This window comes from Macaca mulatta, chromosome 6 (genome assembly GCF_049350105.2).
Source record: "Macaca mulatta isolate MMU2019108-1 chromosome 6, T2T-MMU8v2.0, whole genome shotgun sequence".
In the NCBI taxonomy this organism is placed as follows: Eukaryota; Metazoa; Chordata; class Mammalia; order Primates; family Cercopithecidae; genus Macaca; species Macaca mulatta.
In genome coordinates, this window is record NC_133411.1 from 152,457,946 (window position 1) to 152,481,761 (window position 23,816).

The 23,816-nt window shown below is 41.0% G+C and overlaps 2 protein-coding genes across 3 annotated transcripts in view; one reads left to right on the forward strand and one right to left on the reverse strand.

Moving 5' to 3' along the window:
• LOC144329569 (uncharacterized) overlaps positions 1 to 23,816 on the reverse strand; it is a 330,604-nt gene that overhangs the window by 173,928 nt on the left and 132,860 nt on the right. The gene's annotated exons all lie outside the window — the stretch shown is intronic.
• LOC144341250 (uncharacterized) lies at positions 5,849 to 23,512 on the forward strand. Of its 2 annotated transcripts, XM_078004346.1 has the most exons (4): positions 5,849 to 5,985; positions 11,128 to 11,164; positions 19,688 to 19,899; positions 22,426 to 23,512. In XM_078004346.1, exons 1-4 carry the CDS (start codon positions 5,971 to 5,973, stop codon positions 22,507 to 22,509), a joined length of 348 nt encoding a protein of 115 aa, XP_077860472.1. In that variant the 5' UTR covers positions 5,849 to 5,970; the 3' UTR covers positions 22,510 to 23,512. The 2 variants fall into 2 exon arrangements, 1 of the variants encoding a protein (XP_077860472.1); XR_013418132.1 differs by lacking the exon at positions 19,688 to 19,899.

The window sequence follows — 23,816 nt, forward strand, 5'->3', positions numbered from 1 at the left end:
TCCAGCTTAAAAATTTTATGACTCTGTGAGGTCCACTGAATTCTCATGCATTGGATTCAGCTCATATCTCTTAGCAAGGTCAGTTCACTCAGAAGGCAAGAGTGCTTCTTCACAATAAATTAAGCCATTTACCACTCCCTGCCAACACCAAAAATCTCATGAACAGAATTAGATTGTCTAAAAAGATCATCTTCAGCAAATTTCAAACCTGCTCACTCTTAACCCCAGCAATGGCTGTTTTTCATGTGCCCACTGCAAGTATCCCTTCCCTGGGCCATCCACCACCACTGCCTTTCTCTGTGCCTCAGGAGGCTGATCCGTGGACTGCTTCCCCTGGGCTCTTTCACCTGCCAGCTTTGCTGGCTGGGTTTGGCCAATGGAAGCAGGAAATTCAGGACAGGAAGAGAGGGGCCAGAGTGTTTTGTCCCTACTCCCTCTCTGTCTTTCCACTGCCATCTGGCCATGAGCTGTGAGCCTAGATCCAGCCAGGCAGGCCTCGCTTCTCAGCTCCAGCTCCCACAGGGCTCCCACAACACTCTTTCCTCCCTTTTCTTGTTAGCTTAAGAGGTAGAAATGTCTTTTGGCTGTTGCTAGCCCCTGAAGCTCCAACATTCCTCATTGGCTTCATTTACCCTATTGATAATTCCTTCATTAAAGTCTCTTCAGTTAGACTCCATACATGGAATTCTGTTTTCTGCCTACCAGGATATTTACAGGATATTAATTAAGTAGCGAGTGAGTCTATTTCCTTTGTACTTTAAAAGGTGTATAAGGGTTGGGTGTGGTGGCTCACGCCTATAATCCCAGTACTTTGGGAAGCTGAAGTGGGAAAATTGCTTGAACCCAGGAGTTTGAGACCAGCCTGAGCAATGTAATGAGGCCTCATCTCTACAAAAAATCAAAAAAATTAGCCTGGCATGGTGGTGTGCGCCTGTTATCTCAGCTACTTGGGAGGCTGAGGCTGGAGGATCACTTGAGCCCAGAAGTTTGAGGCTGCAGTAAGCTATGATAGTGCCACTGCACTCCAGCCTGGGCAACAGTGAGACCTTGTTTCAAAAAACAAAACAAAACAAAGACAACAACAACAACAAAAATGGAAAAACAGACATAAAACATGAACTATGTAGGATTTTCTGGGTAAATACTTGAGACTGTGTGTTGGCTATACATTTGTTTAGAGCTAGACATAGAGATCTTTCACAATCTGGGGAGAAATCAGTAAGTCTTTTTCACTTGGTTCAATTCCCAGACCCATGAAACAAGGACTTCTTGGGGAAACTCATGGGTTGACACACAGTGGAAGTTCCACTGATACATACTTTAGAGTGGGGGTAGAAAAATCTGGCTGAGTATATTTAATTTGAATATTCTTACTGCCCAAAGGAAATGCTGTACTCATCCTCTGTACGGTACAGGTATGAAAAAATCCCTCTGCATGCCTTTCTTGGAAGAAGAGCTTCAAATTCTTTTTCTTTTTTCAGAACAGTTCTGCACATTCTTGAAGAAACAAGCCTTAAATCCAGAGAGCTGGGTGACAGGGCAGTGGCAGAGTGCCAGGAAACATATTATCATGTGTGCTAACCCTGTTTAAGAAAACAGATCATTTTAAACTTAAGCAGGTTACATAAAAAATGAAGTGAAGTATGACCAAGGGGCCCTTGCAGAGAGACTGTAAAATGAGACTTTAATACAAGCCAAAAAAAAAAAAAAAAAAGAAAAAGGGGAAAAAAAAGGAAAGAATATAAATATGTTGGGAGGGACAAAAGAGTTAAAGGAAAAGCCAAGTTAATAATAAAGTAAACTATTGTGTTCCTTTACCTCTGTACTTTTGTTAGGGATAGAAACATATCACTGACAAAATATATATATCTTTAAAAATAAAAATTTTCAGCTAATTTGGGCTATCCAGCCATCACCACAATAAAGACTGAGCTAGATTTCCTCATATTGTGAAGGGCACTAAATTCACAGATGTGAAGTTGTGGATAGGAAAGGTTTTATAAACTGCAAGGTAGCAGTGATTTGTGTGTGTTTATTTCACCTTTGTAGGATACTGAACTTGTGCATTCTTCAAAGTATGAAGGATTTGAGTTCGCTAAATCGTAAGCCCTCTCATTCCTACTGGAGAGAGGAGAAAGGAGAGCAGAGGCTCAAAACTGGGATGAATGCCTGATGACGGGAGAATTGCTCTCTCAGCCAGATCCTTTGATTCGCCAGCTGCTGAAGCACCAATCAGAGCTCTTAGCTGCAGCTCGCAAGAGATCTGTGACTTAAGACCTGGCCCGGACATGCATACTTTCAATAGAGCCCTAAGAGAAGCCTGTATTCTGAGATGAACTCCTTGTCTCCCTCTAGTTCCATAAGCAGGGCCATTTGAGAATCTTTCTGAATCTTCTGAATCTACTGTAGCTCACTAGGTCCCTCCTTTGCATGACGGCCCATATGCCTAGGACACAGTGCTAAGGGGTTTCCTCTCCCAGCAGTCTGGTAGTCCATCTTTTACCAACAAACAAAAGCTACGTGACACATTGTGTTTATTCTTTATTTTCTCTTATGAGTTAATATAATTCATCATGTTTCTCTTTTTGGCTCTGTGGACAGAAATCTTAGCAAATGCAGTAACATTCTGTGTGTGTGTGTGTGTGTGTGTGTGTGTGTGTGTGTGTGTTTCAACAGCAAAACTTCTTCAATGCAAACCCTATACAGGAGTTTGATATATAAAAGATCTAACAGGCCAGGCGTGGTGGCTCACGCCTGTAATCCCACCACTTTGGGAGGCTGAGGCGGGTGGATCACGATGTCAGGAGATCGAGACCAGGCTGGCCAATATGGTGAAACCCCGTCTCTGCTAAAAATACAAAAAAATTAGCTGGGCGTGGTGGACCCAAGATTGCACCACTGCACTCCAGCCTGGGCAACAGAGCAAGACTCTATCTCAAAATAAATAAATAAATAAATAAAAAATAAAAAGAAAGAAAAAAGAAAAAAAAGAAAAGAGATCTAACAAGGTGCTATTATGAGTGGCACAGAAACAGAAAAGCCTGTAAGTTTGGCCCCTTCTCACTGTCCATCTTCCTTGGTAGGCTCTAAGTCACCTCTAAGAATCCCCTTAGGGCAGGGAGGATTTCTCAAACAAACAAGATCCAGAAATCACACACTACAAAAGAAAATATCGATACATGTACTATGTTAAATCAGTTGCTATATATATATTTTAAATGGCACCATAAGTGAAATTAAATAAACAAGCAATCAACCGGGAGAAGATAGTTGCAACTATTATAACAACAAAGAAATTTGTTTATGGATCATATAATGAATTGCAAATGAACCAGAAAAGACAAAACTTGCAATTTAAGAAAATGGAGAAAAGATACAAACAATTTCCAATAGTGGGAAACGGACCAGTAAAGATATGAAAAGATGGTCAACCTTACTGGTAATTAGGAAAGTATAATTAAATAAATGATTTTGGACATATCAGACAGGGAAATGTTTTCAAAGTCTGACCGTACCTATATGAGGATGTGGGGAAACTGACATGCTCCTGATGGGTTTGTGAACTGGTTAACATGTTGGTTCCCATTTACAACACCTCACTTTCTGAAAGCCTTTCTGCAGGAGTATGTGAGGTATATAAATAATAGAAAGCTACTTGGTAGCCCTTCATATTTCTCATCATCAGCATACACCCAATTTATGATCTCACAGTGCTATAGACCAGAAGTCCAGGAGGCTGGACTGCTTTCTCTGCTCTGAGGTGCATAGGTCAAAATCAAGATGTAGGCTGTATTAGTCTGTTCTCATGCTGCTAATAAAGATATACCCGAGACTGGGTAATTTATAAAGAAAAAGAGGTTTAATGGACTCACAATTCCACCTGCCTGAGGAGGCCTCACCATCATGGTAGAAGGTAAAGACATGTCTTACATGGCCATAGTCAAGAGAGAATGAGTGCCAAGCAAAAGGGGGAACCCCTTATAAAACCATCAGATCTTGTGAGACTTATTCACTACCATGAGAACAGTATGGGGGAAATGGCCCCCATGATTCATTTATCTCCTCCCGGGTGCCTCCCAAAACACGTGGGAATTATGAGAGCTACAATTCAAGATGAGATTTGGGTGGGGACACAGCCAAACCATATCTTCAGCCTCCCCAAGGTCTAGGGGGAATCCACTTTCAGGATCATTCAGGTTTCTGGCAGGGTTCAGTTGCATGTGTATGATGCTTTGGTCTTGTTTTCTTGCTAGTTTTCTGGTCAGGGTTGTTCTTCACTTTCTGGGGTTTCCCGTATTCCTTGGCTCATTGCCCCTTCATTTCCAAAGCCAGCGACAGTGGGCCGAGTCCCTCGCACACTTCGTGTCTTTCCTGCCTCTTCTAACTGACTCTTCTGCCTCTTCTGCCTGTAAGGGCTTAGGTGATTACACTGGGCTCACTCCGATAATCCAGGATCATCTTCCCATCCCAAGGACTGTGACTTTAATCACATCTGCAAAGACTCCTTTTGACATGTCAAGTAACATATTCCTAGATTCCAGGAATAGGATGTAGACATCCTTTGGGTGCTGTTACTTTCCCTACCATGCCTCTTATTCAACAATTTTGGAAATAATAACAACACAACAAAAATGATTAAGATAATAAGGCCAGTGTTACAGGTGACAAAATGGAGGTCTAGTAAATCCTGGTTCCAAGATAAATATTAGGCAGCCTGACTCCAGAGCTCACACTCTTAATGACGATGCCACTGCAAAAGTGCCTGGCCTAGAAATTCTAGATTTGTAGAGATGACAGATTACTGTGTGGTTCTGATTCCCATGATCCCTTGTGAATTTTCCTGCAGTGCTCTAATATGGGAATGATGTTATGGGAGGTCTAGAGAGATGGGGTTTGAAAGTTCTTTCCAGTTGAAGGGTAAATATGGATCTTTTTATTCACGTATTAGTGACACAGTCATGCCTCTTTTGTATACGGATCTTATGATCTATACATATGAATCCCATGGTAGTGGCATGGATCTTATGATAGTGACAAAGTCATGGGTCTTATGTATGCCACATATACATGTATTATGGGATGTAGGTAGAATCAAATATAAAATTAACCATCGTTGGAAATGATCATGATTTATAAAGTGAAAACAGTTTATTATAGCACAGAAATAAGTTAGTATTTATTGAGCACCTAGGAATTACCAGGCACTGCATTAGGCACCTGGGGTATAAAGTAAATAAAACAGATCAAAAGAAAAAAAAAAAAACCCACAAGGGCTTACATTCTAGAGGTCGGTGGGAGACTGACAATAAGCAGCATGCATTATCGAATCAGGAATTATATAATAAGTTAGAAAGTGGTAAATGCTTTGGAAAAAATAGAATATGATAAAGAAGATCAGCAGTGGTGGAGGGAGGGCAGATTGCAGTTTTAAGTGGGGTTCTCAGGTGGGATTCTTTGAGAAGTTGACATTAAGCAAAGACTTGCAGCAGATAAGGGTTGTCATGCAGATGTCTGGGGAATATTCCAAGCAAGGAGAATATTCTAGGTAAAGGCAATAATCCAGGCCAAAGGATATCCAGTGCAAAGGCCTCAAGGTAGGAGCATGCCTGGTCTGCTTGAGGGGAGCAGGAAGGTCAGGGTGGCTGCAGGGTAATGAAAGAGGGGAACACAGAAGGAGAGGAGTCAGAGAGTAATGAGAGTCAAATTATGTGGACCTTGGCTTTTACCCTGAGTGAGTCATTGGAGTTCCATGATCTGATCATGTTTTATGTAGATTGGTGTGGCTGTTGTGTTGAGAATGGGCTACAGGGGCAAGGGTGGAAGCAGGTTGGCCACTAATCCTGGTGAGGTCTGCATCAGGTAGTAATTACTGGAGAGGCTGGACTCTGGCTCTATTTTCAAGATACAGATATGCTGACAGACTGGTTAGAGTCTTGAGCAAAAGAGAAGTTTTGGGTTCCATTCGCTGAGATGGCAAGGACTAAGGTAAAGGTATAACAGGTTTCATAGGGATGGGAATGAGGGGAGGGAAAAAATAAGAGTTCATCTGGATATATTGAGTTTTAAAATGTTTATTAGACATTCAAGTGGAGGTGTTAGGTTTGCCATCAGCTATGAGTCTGGGGTCCAGGAGAGAGATCTGGGCTGGAGATAGAATCCTTGGAGTTGTCAACATAGGATTAAATTCATGAGATGAATGAGATCACCAGTGGAGTAAAATGAAGATTGATGGAGCCCCTGGGGCACTCCAGCTTTGTAGGGGAGAAGAGGAGGAACAGCAAAGGAGACTGGGAGGAGAGCTGAGGATGGAGGAGGAAAACCAAGAGGGAATGCTGTCCTACAAATTGACATCAAAGTGAGAAGTGACCATTGAGTTTAGTAATCTAGAGGCAGAGGTGACCCTTACCAGAGCATTTTTGCTGGGGACGGGGAGTGGGGGAAATCTGGCTGGACTGGACTTAAGATATCATGGGAGGGGAGGAATTGGAGTCTCTGAGTGCAGCTCGTAGTATTGTGAAGGAGAGCAGAGAAATGGGGAATAGCTGTGGAGGATGTGGAGTTTTTTATTATTATTATTTAAGATAGGAGAAATAGTATCATGTCATGCTTGTTTGCTGATAAGAATGATCCAGGAAAAAGGGGAAAGTTCTGACAATGTAGGAGAAGGAGGCAGAATACTGAAGTGTTGTCTTTGACTGGCTAGAGGGAATTGGGTCAAGTGCACATAAGAGGAAGAATTGGCTTTAGAGCGGAACAGGGTATAGGAGTGCTGCCCATCAGGGAGGCTGAGGGAAATGAACTCTTAAGTACCTCTTACATTTCCTGGTCAAAGAAAGGCAATTCTCTTATCCTGTGGTCATTGCAGCAGCTGGAGCTTTCAATATCTGGGGGGCTGGATTCTTTAGTTGACCTCAACATTGGTTTTCTAGCACCAAGTTACCCTAAAGCTTTCTGTTTGTTTTTGTTTTTTGGCAAGTAAGTTCAATCAGCAGGTTGGAATAGTGAAGCTCACTGGACAACACAGCTTATTCCCTTACAAACTTGGGGCTGAATTATTAATAATACAGAACAGGTATGCACTTAAAGTCCCGCCAGCAAAACAGGGACTCTAAAAAGAGAGATGCAGGGAGGGAGAGGAGAGAATAATTCAGTTAATGAAACAGATTCCGAATTTTGCCACCTGTAAAAGCCAGAGTCAAATTACTTTCATTTCTGTATGCACATACATTTTCTGTTTTACAGTTAAGCATTGTTTTCAGTTACAGAGAGGAGAGTACCATCAACTGTCAATGCTTATGGTGTCTAAACATCATAACCCAGCCCAGTTTAGGTCAGTTTCCTTCGAGTAGAAGAAATCCTGACCCATGACCAGAGATTATACCCTAGACTATACAAACAGATCTCTTGCAAGTGCCTGTCTCAAGGGGGATTGAGAAAGAGCATCCGCAGCTTAGTGTTGACTCGTCATCTCTTAGTGAATAATAAAGGAAATGCACATCCTATAATAGTGGACGAGGGTCTCACCTCCTCATGTGACAAATGACACACGTTCAGTCTAAATAAAGCTCTTTACTTTATGAAATACAATTGCACCAAAGCCTTATGCAGCTTCAGGTCTGCCCCACATTTCTCCACAGGCAAATGACATTTAAGTCCATGGATGGGTGCCTTTTCTTGCTGTTCACATAGGAAACATATCATTCCCTATTTGACTCTCTTAAGTTACTTCACTTGATCACATATTCAAGCATTTGTGGTCTTTTTTTTTCTAAAAATTATATTCTCCAGAAAAGGGATGGTGATCTTGCCTTCCCCTTATGCCAGACTTTGAGGAGATGAAAACCAGCTGTAGGAAAGAGGAGGGTAAACATCAGGATATCAACAGAAAGAGGAAGAATAGAGGGGACAGTCAGGTGATCCCAGAGACTGGAAGTAAATTCAGTTCACATTCACCACATGCCACAGCAACAAATATAACACACTTCCTGGTGTGAGTAGCTTATGCCTTAGAGCAGAGGTTCTCCATCTTTTGAGTCATACCTGATAGATAATATTTCATATGTTCAACCCACTCGCATTACTAATAAAGACACTTCTGCACTGTGGCACTCAGTGATGAAATACTCTGCAGATTGTACACAGTTCTGAGCTCAGAAACTACAAATCCTCCCTTATCCCTATGTTTCTCTGTTGCACATGTTGTGGCTGAACGCCCTGTCTCCATTTCTCACCTTCCCCAGTGAGTAGCAGTCATGGGGTAAGGATGATAGTAGCCCATCCCCGGCTCTAGGAGTAGGCGCTGATGAACTTAAGCAAACCAGTTATCCATTCTTTTAGATTCAGGGGAAGGCATCTGACCTATGATTTCCTGGAGGGAAAACCAGGACTGTGGTTGGGTGAGGAGGGGTCAGTGGGGAAGAGAAGATCTTTCTCCTAGATGTGGTAGAGTGTGGATGTGAAACCTAGAACTGCTGCTGCCATTTTGCTACCATGCGTGAAGTCAGCGTGAGATAAAGTAGCAGAACAAAGAGAATTGCAGATCAAAGGAGATACAGCCAAACAAAACTGTACCTAAAGTCCATATAACACACACAAACATATCTTTATTTATTGGTGTATTTTAGTTATAGGAGCTAATACATTCTCTATTATTATTTTTTTAAATAATTTATTTCAATAGGTTTTGGGGAACAGGTGTTTTGGGTTACATGGATGAGTTCTTTAGTGGTTATTTCTGAGATTCTGGTGCACGTGTCACCTGAGCCATGTACACTGTACCCAATGTGTAGTCTTTTATCTCTCAACCCCTTCACATCCTTCCCCCGTCAAATCCCCAGAGTCCATTATATCATTCTTATGCCTTTGCATCCTCATAGCTTAGCTCCCATGTATAGGTGAGAACATATGATACTTGGTTTTCCATTCTTGAGTTACTTTACTTAGAATGGTCTCCAAGTGATCTCACCACTCTAGAACATAAAGTATATATATATATATAAAAAGAATAATGGTCTCCAACTTCATCCAGGTTGCTGCAAATGCCATTATTTCATACCTTTTTATGGCTGAATAGTATTCCATAGTATATATATACACCACATTTTCTTTATCCACTCATTGGTTGATGGGCATTTAGGCTGGTTCCATATTTTTGCAGTTGCAAATTGTGCTGCTATAAACATGCGTGTGCAAGTATCTTTTTCATATGACTCCTTTTCCTTTGGATAGATGCCCAGTAAGTGGGATTGCTGGATTGAATGGTAGTTTTAGTTATTTAAGGAATCTCCATACTCTCTTCCATAGTGGTTGTACTAGTTTACATTCCCACCAGCAGTGTAAAAGTGTTCCCTTTTCACCACATCCAAGCCTACATCTATTATTTTTTATTTTTAAGTTATGGTCATTCTTGCAGGAGTAAGGTGATATCGCATTGTGGTTTTAATTTTCATTTCTCTGATAATTAGTGATGTTGAGCATTTTTTCGTGTTTATTGGCCATTTGTATATCTTATTTTGAGAATTGCCTATTCATGCCCTTTACCCCTTTGTCAATGGGATTATTTGTTCTGATACTTGACAAATGGGCAAAGGACATTATTGGTATAAAATCTACCAATAAATAAAGATATGTATTTGCTGATTTGTTCGAGTTCCTTGTAGATTCTGAATATTAGTCCTTTGTCAGATGCACAGTACATTCTCTTTATTGTTTAATTCAGTTTGAACTGGGTTTTGGGAACTTGCCACCAATAGTACTGATCCATATAAATGACTTTTCAACACTGTGGCTAAGAACCTCTGGAATAGAGGAAGTTCAAATAAGTTACTGACAAATGAAGTAAATAATAATGATAATAATAAAATCAGAAGGTGAGGGACAGCATTTAGAAAGATGTCCTTGGGTTAAGGTGGTGGTAGTAGTTTTGGAATGCGGCCAAGGAGACAGAAAACAGAAAAGGAAACCCCAGGTAAGGAAATACTTATATTTCTTAATTGGTTCTAAAATATAAAGAGTTATTCAAGACAGTTTCCAATCATAAAGCTATAAATTCAGAAACCGTAACAGTAGAGGTACTGCTAGAAGAAGAGGCCCCTAGGAAAGCAAGTGAAGGCAGGATGGAGTGGGCAGGCAGCTTGCAGGATGTCTGGAAGGTGGTAGGAAGGTTTGGATGAGAAATGCTAAAAGATTGCTGGAGTAACTAATGAAGCTCATGTCCAATACTGCTGATGTGTTACAAAAATCTCAGAAGTCTGAAGTATTGAAGCAAATGGTGAATTCAATAAGTATTTGATCACTAACAGAAAAACAAGTGTTCCAGGCATATAGGCAGCTAGTTTGTGTGAATGTAGTGTTTTTAAACCAGCATGTTAAAGGGGCCTACAGAGAAGGTAGTCCCTAGAATCTATCACTTTTGTTGATTCAAATAAGACATAGCATCTTTTGCCATGTCTTCAACCACAGTGTTCGTGTCTTTCTTTTAAGATTGTTTTTCCTCCTTCCCTCCCTGTTCACCTTCTTTCATTTTTTCTTCCTTTTTCTTGTATGCGGATGCTGGCATTTATGTATAGAACCCCCTCATGCTGAGATCATTAATGCTGGTGGCTTTAGATATAGGCTGTGCAAGTTCAGCCTGAGTGGCTCTAGACAGTTCCTTGAACTTGACTGCATTCAGGAAATGTTAAATATGTCCTGAAAATTGCCTGAGTCAGCACAAGGTTCAATGATAAAGCATATCCTGTAAGTCCTGAATGCCACATGTAGGCAGAAAAAAGGCAAAGCAATTTTCCAGCTGTTTAAATAACAAGCACAGGAGTCCCTTCATGGGGTTCCTTTGAGTAGGAAAGCAAGTTAAGGCAGGATAGAGTGGGCAGGCAGTTTGCAGGATGCCTGGAAAATTAAGTGGGAAAGAAGACAGTGTGGTGGTATGAAGGCGTTTGAGCTCTAAGAGGACAGGTCCTGGGAAAGACTTAAGGCTGGAAACAAACCAGAAACATCCTTCATTTTCATCTTTCCATCACAGCTTTGTTAGTATCTAAGACAGCTGAAGAAAAAGAAAAGATTGAAGTGCCTTTGGAAAATTCAAAATGTGTCATTTCTGTCTCAAAAGTCCTGTATTTTATCTTGCAGTTCAGAGATTGGAGATGGGCAGTGTCACCCATGTCAGGTATGTATGTGGTTGGATAATGTCTTAGACACAAAATATGTTCCCCTTTGGTTCCAGATGCTCGGGTTTCTAGAGTCCAGCAGGACTAGCAGTGTTGAGTTTGTATACTTCACATAAAGCTTGACCAAGTCTCACACGGTTTGGGACCCTCACAGTTTTGTCAGGAAACCAGCCTACATTTTTTCCGTACTCCTCTTCCCTCCCTCCCTCTTGCCATTCATTCAAACAGTGGCCCAAAGAACGCTGACAAGTGTCACACACTGAGGTCTGTGTTGGGAATGGACATGAGTAAACATAGCTTCTGCCTGAGGAGCTTATTCCCTAATAAAAGAGTCAAATATGAATAGGTGAGTTATAAGTCAAATATGGATAGATAAGTTATAGTTTGGAAAGGTGAGCGTTATGAAGAGCCCAGAACTGTGGGAGCCTGAGTCCAGCTGAAGTTCTCTGGCAGGGGAGTGTCAATACCCTTCCAGTTAAGGTGGGGTGGAGGGAGCTCACTAAATGCCTCCAGAGAGCCAGGCGCCAGAGTTTATCAGCTATCAGGAAGTTCTGATACCAAGAATAATATTTTAGATGGAAAGAAATACTTTCCTGCAGTGGTTTGAGGAGATGGTGTTGCAAAATTTTCACATTTTCTTTTATATACTGTAGGTTAGAGAGGAAATTATCTTTCTTATGGGGGTGGGGGGTAAGTTGGCAGATTTTCTATCAAAATTAAAAATAGACATAAAAATATACATCTTTGGACTCTGCAGTTCTATTTTTAGGAATCTTCCCTCAGATATAGTCTGAAGAATGTACAAGGATAAATGTACAAGTAAGTTGGTTATAACATTGTTTGTAAGAGTAAAAAAACTAAATAATCTAAACGTCTAATTCTAGGGGAATGGCTAAGTTATGGTATACTATGGAATGCCATGCAATAGTTTAAAACAATAATATAGAGCTCCATATACTGAAAAGAAAGGGATTGTTAAGGAAAAAAGAATGCTGTAGAATAATTGATATAGTCTGATGTCAATTATGATTTAAAAAATGCTACACACATACATATACATCTATCTATCTATCTATCTATCTATCTATCTATCTATCTATCTAAATAGATGGAAGAAAAGCACTGAAGGATGTGCATCAAGCTGATAAGAGCAACTATTTCTAGGGAGGAGAATAAGGTTGGGAGTGGGGAATAGGATGGGTAAAAGGGATATTAACTTGTATATATTGCTGTATCACTGGCATTTTTCCTGAACATTCCTCTTCCTAAAATATAAAAACATTTTCAATTCCTATGGCATCTGAAATGCTACCATGGGCATAGCTGCATAAAAATGGCCTTTTATGCTTATATGCTGTTGGTGGGAATGTAATTAGTTCAAACATTGAGGAAGACAGTGTGGCAATTCCTCATAAACTAAAGACAGAAATACCATTTGACCCAGCAATCCCATTACTGAATATATACCTGATAAGGTTTGGCCGTGTCCCCACCCAAATCTCATCTTGAATTGTAGTTCTCATAATCCCCATGTGTGGTAGGAGGGACCCAGTGGGAGGTAACTGAATTATGGGGGCAGTTTCCTCCATGCTATTCTCGTGACAGTGAGTAAGTTCTCATGAAATCTGACGGTTTTATAAGGGATTTCCCCTTTCACTCCTCCCTAGCCCTGCAGAACCATGAGTCAATTAAACTTCTTTTCTTTATAAATTACACAGTCTCAGGCAGTTCTTTATAGCAGCATGAGAACAGACTAATACAATACCCAAAGGAATATAAATCATTCTATTATAAAGACGCATGCATGCGTATGTTCACTGTAACATTATTCACAATAGCAGAGACATGGAATCAACTTAAATGCCCATCAATGGTAGACTGAAGAAAAAAAATGTGGTACATAAACACCATAAAATACTGTGCAGGCACAAAAAAGAATGCGATCATGTCCTTTGCAAGGACGTGGATTGAACTGGAAGCCACTATCCTTAGGAAGCTAACGCAGGATCAGAGAACCAAATGCTGCATGTTCTTGCTTGTAAGTGGGAGCTAACTCATAAGAACACACGGATACATAGAGGGTAACAACACACACTTGGGCCTATTGGAGAGTGGAGGGAGGGAGGAGGAAGAGGATCGGGAAAAACAACTAATGGGCACTAGGCTTTATACCTGGGTGATGAAATAATCTGTACAACAAACCCCCATACCACCAGTTTACCCATGCAACAGACCTGCACATGTACCCTTGAACTTAAAATGAAAGTGAAAAAAAATGACTTTCAACATCCTGAAAGTTCCTAAAAAGGAAAAGACCTCAACCTTGATTTTTCTAAATCATACTTATGGTTCTAGGAAATGAGTTAGCCACACAGCAGTGCTCATGCAAATGTGGGACACCTCCAAGCTGAGTTTCTTGGCTCTGCCTAAATGGTACCACAGTGACAATTTGAAAAGTGAAAAGTTCCGTCAATTTAACTAGCTGCTTCAACTACCAAAATGGGTCTCTTCCCCCGCCATATGGCTCATTGACAACATCAGTCAAACCAGTTATACTTGTTGTCATGCAGATAATAAACCCAATTATTAGACTGAAATGTTCCGTTTTCCACCAGTAGCCATCCGTTCTTGTATAGACATAACCAAAAATGTTCACAGTGCTTTCCTGTTATTAAACTGTCGGCTTCTCCTTGTTCAAATAATCTTGGAAGCCATTTTTTTGGCAGGAATGAAGGACTTCTCAGCTCCAGAGATAAAATCAATCCAGTTCTCAGGAAGTCATACAGGAAGGCTTGACTTTGGGGTCTGACAGAGCTAGATCTGAGTCCTGTCTCTCTCTGTCTCTCAGAGGCTCTGTGATGGTGAGCTAGTTCCTGAACCTCTCAGGGCCTTACTTTCTTTATCTACAAATGAGAAGAATATTCTCTAATTCAGTTGCTTCCTGTAAAATTTAATGTGACTTGTGAAGCGCCTAGCACAGTGCCAGTCATATAGTTCCTGTATTGTTGTAATATGTTTACAATATGTTGTAAACATATTGAAGAAACACACTTTTTTGCATTTGTTTTAAAATAGAATCATCCTGAAATTATCATTTGGTCCAAAGCTTTCCTTTTCATTTGCCTTTATCGATTCGACAAAGGCATCTCTTCCGGCTTGAGAAGTGCCTTTGTCTTAGGTTGAAGGGTGGTTTGGTTTTGAGGTGAGCAGGGTTGGCACAGCCTGGGACAGCCTAGTGGGATTCTGTCTCCTGCAGTATATCCATGGCTTCAAAATATCCGGTAACACTGAAAGCACACTGTTTTTATTTTTTTATTTTTTATTTTTTTTGAGATAGAGTCTCGCTCTGTCACCCAGGCTAGAGTGCAGTGGCGTGATCTAAGCTCACTGCAACCTCTGCCTCCCGCGTTCACGCCATTCTCCTGCCTCAGCCTCCTGAGTAGCTGGGACTACAGGCACCCGCCACCATGTCTGGCTAAGTTTTGTATTTTTAGTAGAGACGGGGTTTCACCATCTTGGCCAGGCTAGTCTTGAACTCCTGACCTCAGGATCCACCCACCTCGGCCTCCCAAAGTGTTGGGATTACAGGCATGAGCCAATTTTTTCTTTTTATTTTTCGGCTTTACTGAGATAAAATTGACTAATAAAAATTACATGTATTTTAGGTGTATTACTTGACATTTGTATACACTGTGAAATAATCACTCATACAAGCTAATTTATACATCTGTCCCACAAAGTTAATATCTTCTTTCTGAAAGCAAATTTTAATAAACTGGCAATTCCAGGTGAAACTGGACTTCAGACAATTTACCAAGATACCCAGATAAGCATTAACTATTTGGTGTAATGATGATGATGATGATGATTATTATTATTATTTGAGACGGGGTCTCACCTGTCACCCAGGCTGGAGTGCAATGGCGCCATTTCGGCTCGCTGCAACCTCTGCCTCCAGGTTCAAGCAATTTTCTTGCCTCAGTCTCCCAAGTAGCTGGGATTACAGGTGTGCACCACCACGCCCTGCTAGTTTTTGTATTTTCAGTAGAGACGGGGTTTCCCCATGATGACCAGGCTGGTCTCAAACTCCTGACTTCAAGTAATCTGCCTGCCTCAGCCTCCCAAAGTGTTGGGATTACAGGCATGAGCCACCGTGCCCAGCCTGGTCTGATTCTTACAGGCAATTTTACTTCATAGTCCTCTGTATTAGTCTGTTTTCATGCTGCTGATAAAGACACACCCAAGACTGGGTAATTTATAAAGAAAAAGATGTTTTTATTGGACTCACAGTTCCATGTGGTTGGGGAGGCCTCACAATCATGGCAGAAGGTAAAAGGCACATCTTATATAGCGGCAGGAAAGAGAGAAAACTTGTGCAGGGAAACTCCCCATCATAAAACCATCAGATCTCCTGAGACTTATTCACTATCGTAAGAACAGCCCGGGAAAGACCCTCAGCCATGATTCAATTACCTCCCACCTTGTCCCTCCCACAACATGTGGGAATTGCAGCTACAATTCAAGATGAGATTTGGGTGGGCACACAGCCAAACCATATCTCCCTCCTATTCTCCTGTCATGGCAGTGAGAAGCAGACAGTTCTGCAGGCAGCAGCAAGCCCCACCCACTTCTTGGTCCTCTCTAGAGAAACAGAATAACGAGGGCAGTTATAAAATGTATATTCAGCCGGGTGCGGTGGCTCATGCCTGTAATCCCAGCACTTTGGGAGGCTGAGGTTGGTGGATCACCTGAGGTCCGGAGCTCGAGATCAGCCTGGCCAACATGGTGAAACCCTGTGTCTACTAAAAATACAAAAATTACCTGGGCGTGGTGGTGGATTCCTGTAATCCCAGCTATTTGGGAGGCTGAGAATCACTTGAACTCAGGAGGCAGAGGCTGCAGTGAGCTGAGATCACCTCATTGCATTCCAGCCTGGGAGTGCAGTCAGCGAGACTCCATCTCATCAATAAATAAATAAATAAATAAATAAATAAATAAATAAATAAATGTATATTCAGCTACTTATATTCAGTCCACCAGGAGGACTTATTTATGTCTGGAAGAAGATCAACCTGAGATATGGGGGAACAGTGAACTGCATTAAAAGCCTAACTTAGAGCACTGCCTTTATAATTTGGGGAGGTGGGTAATGAAAGAACTGTGAATGTGGCTGTATTCCCAGTGAATGGAGCTCCCCATAAATTGCAACCCAGTCCCTTGGCTGGGCAACCATCAAGGTGAGCAGAATGCTTCCTGGAAGATCCCTTACACAGAGCTGCTTGGCCAGGCTGGCAAATGAGTGCGTGAACAGAGGAAGGTCACCCAGCCAGTATGCTGTGCAGCTGGATTGTAAACTACATGGTTGGACTTCAGAGTCCAAGCTCAGAACCTCTGCACTAATGGAAAGTCATACAGATTCTGTCATCATGTTCCAGCCAGGTGACCTTGGGCAGGTGCACAACTCCTCTGCAGCCTCAGTTCCCTCATCTATAAAAATGGGAATATAAGAGGTGCTCCCTCAGAAGCAAGTTGTGAGGATTAAACACATCTCGAGTTTCTCACACAATGCCTGGCACATTGTAAGTGCTCACACATTGTTGTCTATTATTATTATTTATGAATCCTGGATTCCTATCATAGCACAAACAGGCAGGCATTATTGCCATTTCACAGTGAGGAAACTGAGGCTCAGGGCTGTTTAGGGGCTTACCCAGATGAGAAAGTGAGTAAGTACAGAGTTAGGGCTCTCTGGCTTGATGCAATTAGATTAGTTCCTAAATACCAGTGACACAGTTTACCCATCCCCTGCATGGAGGAAGCTGGGTATTAGTGGATGGTGAGGGAACTAGAACTGGAACTACGGGGTGCTCCTTTTAATGTCAACCCAGGAATAAGTGCCCCGGTCAGACTCCCCACCAGTGCACTGGGCCCCTGTCCCAGATTCCCTCGCAGAAAGCCCTCTTACAGCCAGGTGAGTGACCCTCTTCTTCACCCCATTCCTGGTAGTAGCAGGCATGTGGACAACCCGACTGTCTCCTTCCCACAGTGGGAGAAGGCAACCAAGGGGCCAGGGCTCAACTGCACAGGCAGCAGCGTTTGAACCTGCGGACCAGCAGAGGCGGGCATGGGCCCTTCGAGTCTGTTGGCTGTGACAGAAAACTAATCTGGAGTCCCTCATGTGACAGGAAGCTGCCTATGAATAAGTCTGTGCTCAGTGTGCAGCTGTGTGGATGCTCAGGGCATGAGGAAAACAGAAACCTCTGTCAAGCAGTCCAGTAAAAAAAAAAAAAAAGAAAAAGAAAAGGAAAAAAAAAAAAAAAAAGGTCAGGAAGAAGAGTCCCTGCAAGAGATTTTAAAACTTTTTGGTGTATTTCATGCACCATGAGGATACATGCTGCTCTCTAGACTGGCCACAGAGCTTTCTAGATTAAATATCTGTTATATAGCAGCCTCTGCCATTTGTTGAACAATATTTACCAAGTGCATAATTGATGGTAGGCACTTGCTGGATGCCGAGCAGGGAATACAGCAGGCCCCATCCTTTCCTTCAGGGAGCTTATGTTCTAGAGGGGAGAGTGGCAATAAATAAGTACTTAAAATAACCATTATATGAATTATTACAGGGGTTAGCATAATGAAAGAAAGAGCAAAGAATGGAGGAACTGATTTAATTTGGTGGTGGTAGGGCAGTTACAAAAAGCCTTTTGGGATAAAGTGATATTTAAGCTAAGGCTTGAAGTTTGCAGGGAAGTTGGCCACCCAAAGTGGAACAGAATGGAGGGAAGATCATTTTCATTCATTTACCCATGCATCATCCATTTATTTATTCAGCAATTACTTATTGCATACCTCCTGTTTTCAGGCACTTTTCTGGAAGGCAAAGAAAATCAGATGAAAATTGCTGTGCTCAGAGTTATATTCTCAGTTCTTTTGATTATCTATTGCAAGTATTTTAAACTTAGCTTTAGAAAATAGAGGCTAATATGGGTCATTCTCCTATCTTCCTTTCAGCACTAGTCATCCTTTATAGATAGTGGGGTACCAGGGAATGCTCAAGCAGACAACAAGGAAAGGGAGACAGTCCAGTGCCTGACTTTTAAAGCTGATCTTTCTCAGGCCTTGGTGAAGTTATAGGCACCATCTGCCTTGGGAAACAGTGAAACTTTTACTGCAGTTCAATAGTATTGCACTTGTTGAAGCATGCAAATTTGAGAAGAATGAGGTTGTAGGGGCAGGTGGATGGAGGGGGTATTTGAAAATAGTTTTTGTAAAAGGAGAAAAAGAATGGAGCAGGAATGTCTGTTCCCTTCAGGGGAGCCAAGACACCTGGGGCACCTGAGACCAGTGTGAACATACACAATAAATGTGGCTCAGTGCTTGGCAGACACAGAACTGTGTGAGCTCTAGAGAACCTTGTGGGATTTACATTGTGACAGTTTGTTAAACGCTGGAGGCTGTTACAGCAGATAAAGAACTGGAGCTATAAAATGATTGTATCACTTCACCTGTTAGGTTAGGCAACATGTGGAGGTCATTGTTTCAAACAATTGAACAAAATTTCAAAGTTTTCTCTTTGTTCATTAAAGAAAATGTATATGACAATTCAAAGGTGTGCTTTATGGATTGTAGATTTAGGGTGATATTAAGAGACTTTTAATTGGAGAATTGGTTCTTTGCAAAATAAGGATTGGATATAACACAACCAGCTGGATATGGTGCAGGTGTGCTTGATTCATCTTCAGTGGGAGACAGCATAGTAGTGGCTAAGACCTTGAACTTGGAGTCAAGATGGGCCACCCTTTATTTGCTGTGGATGTTGGCAAAGTTATGTCTCATTTTCTTCACACATGAGTTGAGAATAATAATGGTAACTCTTCCATGGTTCTGAGGATTAATTAACGCAGGTGATATATGTGGTACCTAGCACATGCTAAGTACATGTTATTAGTATCCATTTCTAAAGGTTCCTTGGTGACAGTTTCGACCATCCTAGATATTTTACTGAGGCTACTGTGTGAATATGGGTATCTGTCTCTCTGGTTGATTTTTCTAATGTTGGTTAAAAATGTATCCAGAAGAAGGAATAAAAATAACAATCATCCTCCAGTTTTGCAACCAGATGAGTTCTTGAGAAGAGGGCAAATGAGTCTGTATACAGAACACAGACCCAACCACTTTTACATTTTGTTTGTTTATTTAAAAAAAGACAGCATTTTGCTTTGCTGCCCAGGCTGGAGAGCAGTGGTGCAATCACAGCTGACTGTAATCTTGAACTCCTGGGCTCAAGCAGTCCTCCCACATCGGCCTCCTGGAGTATTGGGATTACAGGCATGAGCCAACATGTCTGGCCTACCTAGCCACTTTAGAGGTCTATGGGGATCTCCCATCTGCTCCCCAACATACATAACCAGCAAGCTCATGCTGAGGACTGATGCTTCTCTCTGCCTTTGCACATTGTAAACATGGTGCATTTGCTCCATTTTCCTATGATCTTCTGCTAAACTCAAGCCTTTTATTTACAGACAAATGGTGCAACTTTTACACAGGCATCACGGGAGTAAACCCAAGATATTTTCTCACACTTGATTCCAGGCAAGTGGAGCTTGGTTTCTTGATCAAATATTTGTGTTTGCTCTGTTTACAAGTATCTGATGAGCAAAATCAACAGAGGTTCTCCAGACAGGTTGGCTGTGCGGATCTCTTGGAAAAGAATAAAACAAAACTCAGTCTCTGTGTGAGTACTGCCCTAGTGTGCTGACTGATCTATTTGCTGATTAAATTCTTAACCCATACCTATTTGATGCTTACGTCAGTTTTGCGTCTTTGAACCCTAATTTTGCAGTGCTTTAGTGACCAATTTATTTTTTTCAGTAAACTGCATAAATGACTCATCAGCAGGAAATGTGGATAAATAGTCAACTTAACTGAAAATACAAATAAACATATCTTTCTTTTGTGGGGAGGATTTGCTTAAAGGGGAAAAAACCTTGGGAGGATGGACGATAGTTCCTAAGAGGGCATAATCTTCTGCTTTTTCTGTGGGATTCTAGCCCCCTTTTCTGGGCTTGGATGGCATGAGCCCAGCTACTAAGGAGATACCTGTCCACATGACATTTATTAGTTTAGAAGTGGTAGCCTCTTCATCAGGAACCTGATGAATGCATACATGTATGCATACGTGCATGTGTATGTGTATGAGTGTGTATGTGTTTTCTGGAATCCCTATAAGTCATCTTTCTGGTCACTCATGTAGCCAGTGCTATGACCTCATATAATTGGAACTCTAATTCTACTGCCTACTAAACAGTCAATGATATTGAGCACTATTAAATATCTCATGAAAGAATGGCATTAGAATTAGCACCCAGATGGAATCATAACCATATGGGCACAATAATGTGGATACAAAGACATTTTCTTGATTACCATATGCACAAGCCCTTTGATTCTGGAATTCTACATGGGATTCCTAATTTCCATGTAAACAGTTTTGTTAGCATGGCAATCACAGGCAGCCATTACAAGAACCTGTCTGTATCTCTTAACTGAGATGAAAGAGGCAAAACGGAGGTGGCGATGAAAGCGTTGCACAAAGAGTGACTTTCCATATTCATGTCTGGGTTAAATCCAAGTTTCAAAGTTCAAGAGGCCCCTGAGCATGCTAGATACTTTCCCTGATGACTCATGAGAGGCATACATATTTTTCTCCCTTTGTTCAAGCGTGGTGACCAACTCCCTCTGCCCTCCCGTTCTTATCTCCTTGCAAGTGCCCTAGGTGAGTATTTCCCCATCCTTCCCATCCTGTGATATGCCTGGGAATTTGCTGAGACACCACACTGGAAGGAAGGGTGAATCTCCCAGGGAGTTTCGCTCCATTATGACTTTTTCTATTTTGTATGGAAAATATGAACCGCTAATGTTCTGATACTGGAAATCCAGAAGCCGGGCAAGTAACAGGTAAAATTCAAGGCAACATATTATCCAGCCACAATGAAACTGAAAGAATATGGATAGGCTTGTACATGGTTTTGTTTGAAAGTAGTTCTAAATACTAAAGTTACAGATATTTTAAATTTACATATAAATATATAGAATTCTAATGATGGTTACAATCACTTAATAATAATACATCAAAAATTAGCAAAAGAGGGGAATCCAAGACCCTTCCTAAAAACCCTAAATAACTTAATTAAGAGCTAAACTATCAGGATACAATGTCTAAAACACCAGCTACACTCGATTAAGTTTCAGGGAAAAGCCAAAATAGACTCTTGTCTCTCTGACTCTGGGAATTCTGACTCAGGATGACCGTGAAGAGATATGAGGACATTTTTAGGAGAGCCATTTCAGCAGATCTTGTAGGTAATTGAGCAGACACATTAGCAATTTGGTATGAAATTCATCTTGGTTATCAGCCTGAAGTATTTCCACATGTTGATATCCTCTTTATTATCTTTCCAATTTTATTCTATTTAGTATTTATTATATGCATAGTTTTATTCTATTTAATATTTTCTCAATTTTATTAGATTCAGATCCCTAGTTTTAAGACAATATTATTATATTACTTCTAATAATGATAGTAGTTAATACTTATTTAGTGTGGACTACCTTCTAGGCACAGTTCAAATTGGTATCGAATTATTTTCTCTTTAATCCTCACAACACATTAATGAGATGGGTGTTACTATTATACATATTTTACAGATGTGAAAATGAAGGCACTGAGAGGTGCTATAACTTGCCCAAGGTCACACGGCTGGTGTCAGGTGGCAGGATTTGATCAAAAGAAGTCTCTTCTCTAGCCAGTGGATCAAACACATGCTTGGGGTTCAGTCTCCACAGCCTCCCCGCACTCAGTGAGATATTCACCAGTGGAGGGCAAGAGGCATTCTTATCCTACTGACCAAGTGTGGCTGGCCTCTCTCTGCTCACTGTACCCTGATGTTTCTTCTGTAACTCCTTTCACAGTGGTAATTAATAAGGAGTTGGGTGTTTATTGTCTATATCCTCCACAAAACTATAAGCTTCTTGAGGGCAGGAACTATGCTTATTTGAAACATTGATGAATTCTCCCGTTCCTAGCAGTGCCTCATACCTGACAGACATAAAATACAAATTTGCTGAGTAAACAAATCTTCTTCTACAAAGAGTTACAATATTTGGGTGGCACTCATCTACACCACTAGAAGTATTACCCAGTGTAATGCCCATGTGACTAGGTAAATTTCTACCCCACCTTAACTCTGCTTATCTTTAGGGAACTGGATGCCTGAGGTCAAAAGTTCCCCCTCGTGACCAAATCGACTGGGACTTTTTGGATCCAAGATGGCAGCTCACTTGACTTCTGAAGAACCTGGAACTTCATATTATAATTTCCATGCTAAATGACATTCCCATGAGCACCATGACAGTTGACAATCACCATGACAATGACAGAAGAAACCATAAAATGACAAAAAGGAAGGTGGCAACTCTGGTTCTGAGTTTTCCACCCATTTCCAGAAAAGATGTGAATATTCTTCTCTTTGCTTTTAATGCCTGACCCTGTCATTAGAGATGCCCCGTATCTGTGACTTCCTGGCTTTCACAAGTTAAGAAGGTGATTTGTGAGCCAAGCTCCTGCTTCTCACTTTCATGGCCATTGAATGAAGCTGGTACTGCTTGATGCTCACTTTCTGCTCTGTATATTGACTTTCTGGCACTGAAGAGGGAAAGACCTTTTTTTGGGGGGTGAGGGGGGTGAGGACCAGCTTTGTCAGTAACAGAAAGTTAGGACAGTCATTCCTTTTCAAGACACCTCTTTATCCTCAAAGATTAACAGCTCTTTCTTAGTGTCATAACAATAAAAATTTGGAATTAAGCTCCTTATGGATCATGGGTAAGAATGAATTTGCTCTTTGAAAGAACAGATGTCACAATATATGAACATATTTTCATTTTATTAAACATTCTAGTACAGTACAGTGGTTAAGATCTCAGAAGCTGTGTTCAAGGATGAGTTTGAGTCCTTTGTAGGGACTTGGATGCAGCTGGAATCCATCATTCTTAGCAAACTATCACAAGAACAGAAAACCAAACACCGCATGTTCTCACTCATAGGTGGGAACTGAACAATGAGATCACTCGGACTCAGGAAGGGGAACATCACACACCGGGGCCTATCATGGGGAGGGGGGAGGGGGGAGGGATTGCATTGGGAGTTATACCTGATGTAAATGACGAGTTGATGGGTGCAGCACAGCAACATGGCACAAGTATACATATGTAACAAACCTGCACGTTATGCACATGTACCCTACAACTTAAAGTATAATAATAATAAATAAATTAAAAAAAAAAAAAAAAAAAAACTAAAAAAAAAAAAAAAAAAAAAAAAAAAAAAAAAAAAAAAAAAAGATCTCAGAGGCTGGAGCTAGGGGCCCTGGGCTGGAATTCTGACTCTGTCACTTACACGTGAGACAGTAGACCTGTTATGAGGTCAACATGTCTCAGTTTCCTTGTCTATAAAATGGGGATAATAATAGAATCTAACTTATAAGGTTGGTTGTGAGAATTAAATGTGTTAATATATGTAAAGTTTCTGAAATGATGCCTAACAAAAAGTAACAATTATATAAATATTAACTACTCATATTTCTAATGTGTTAC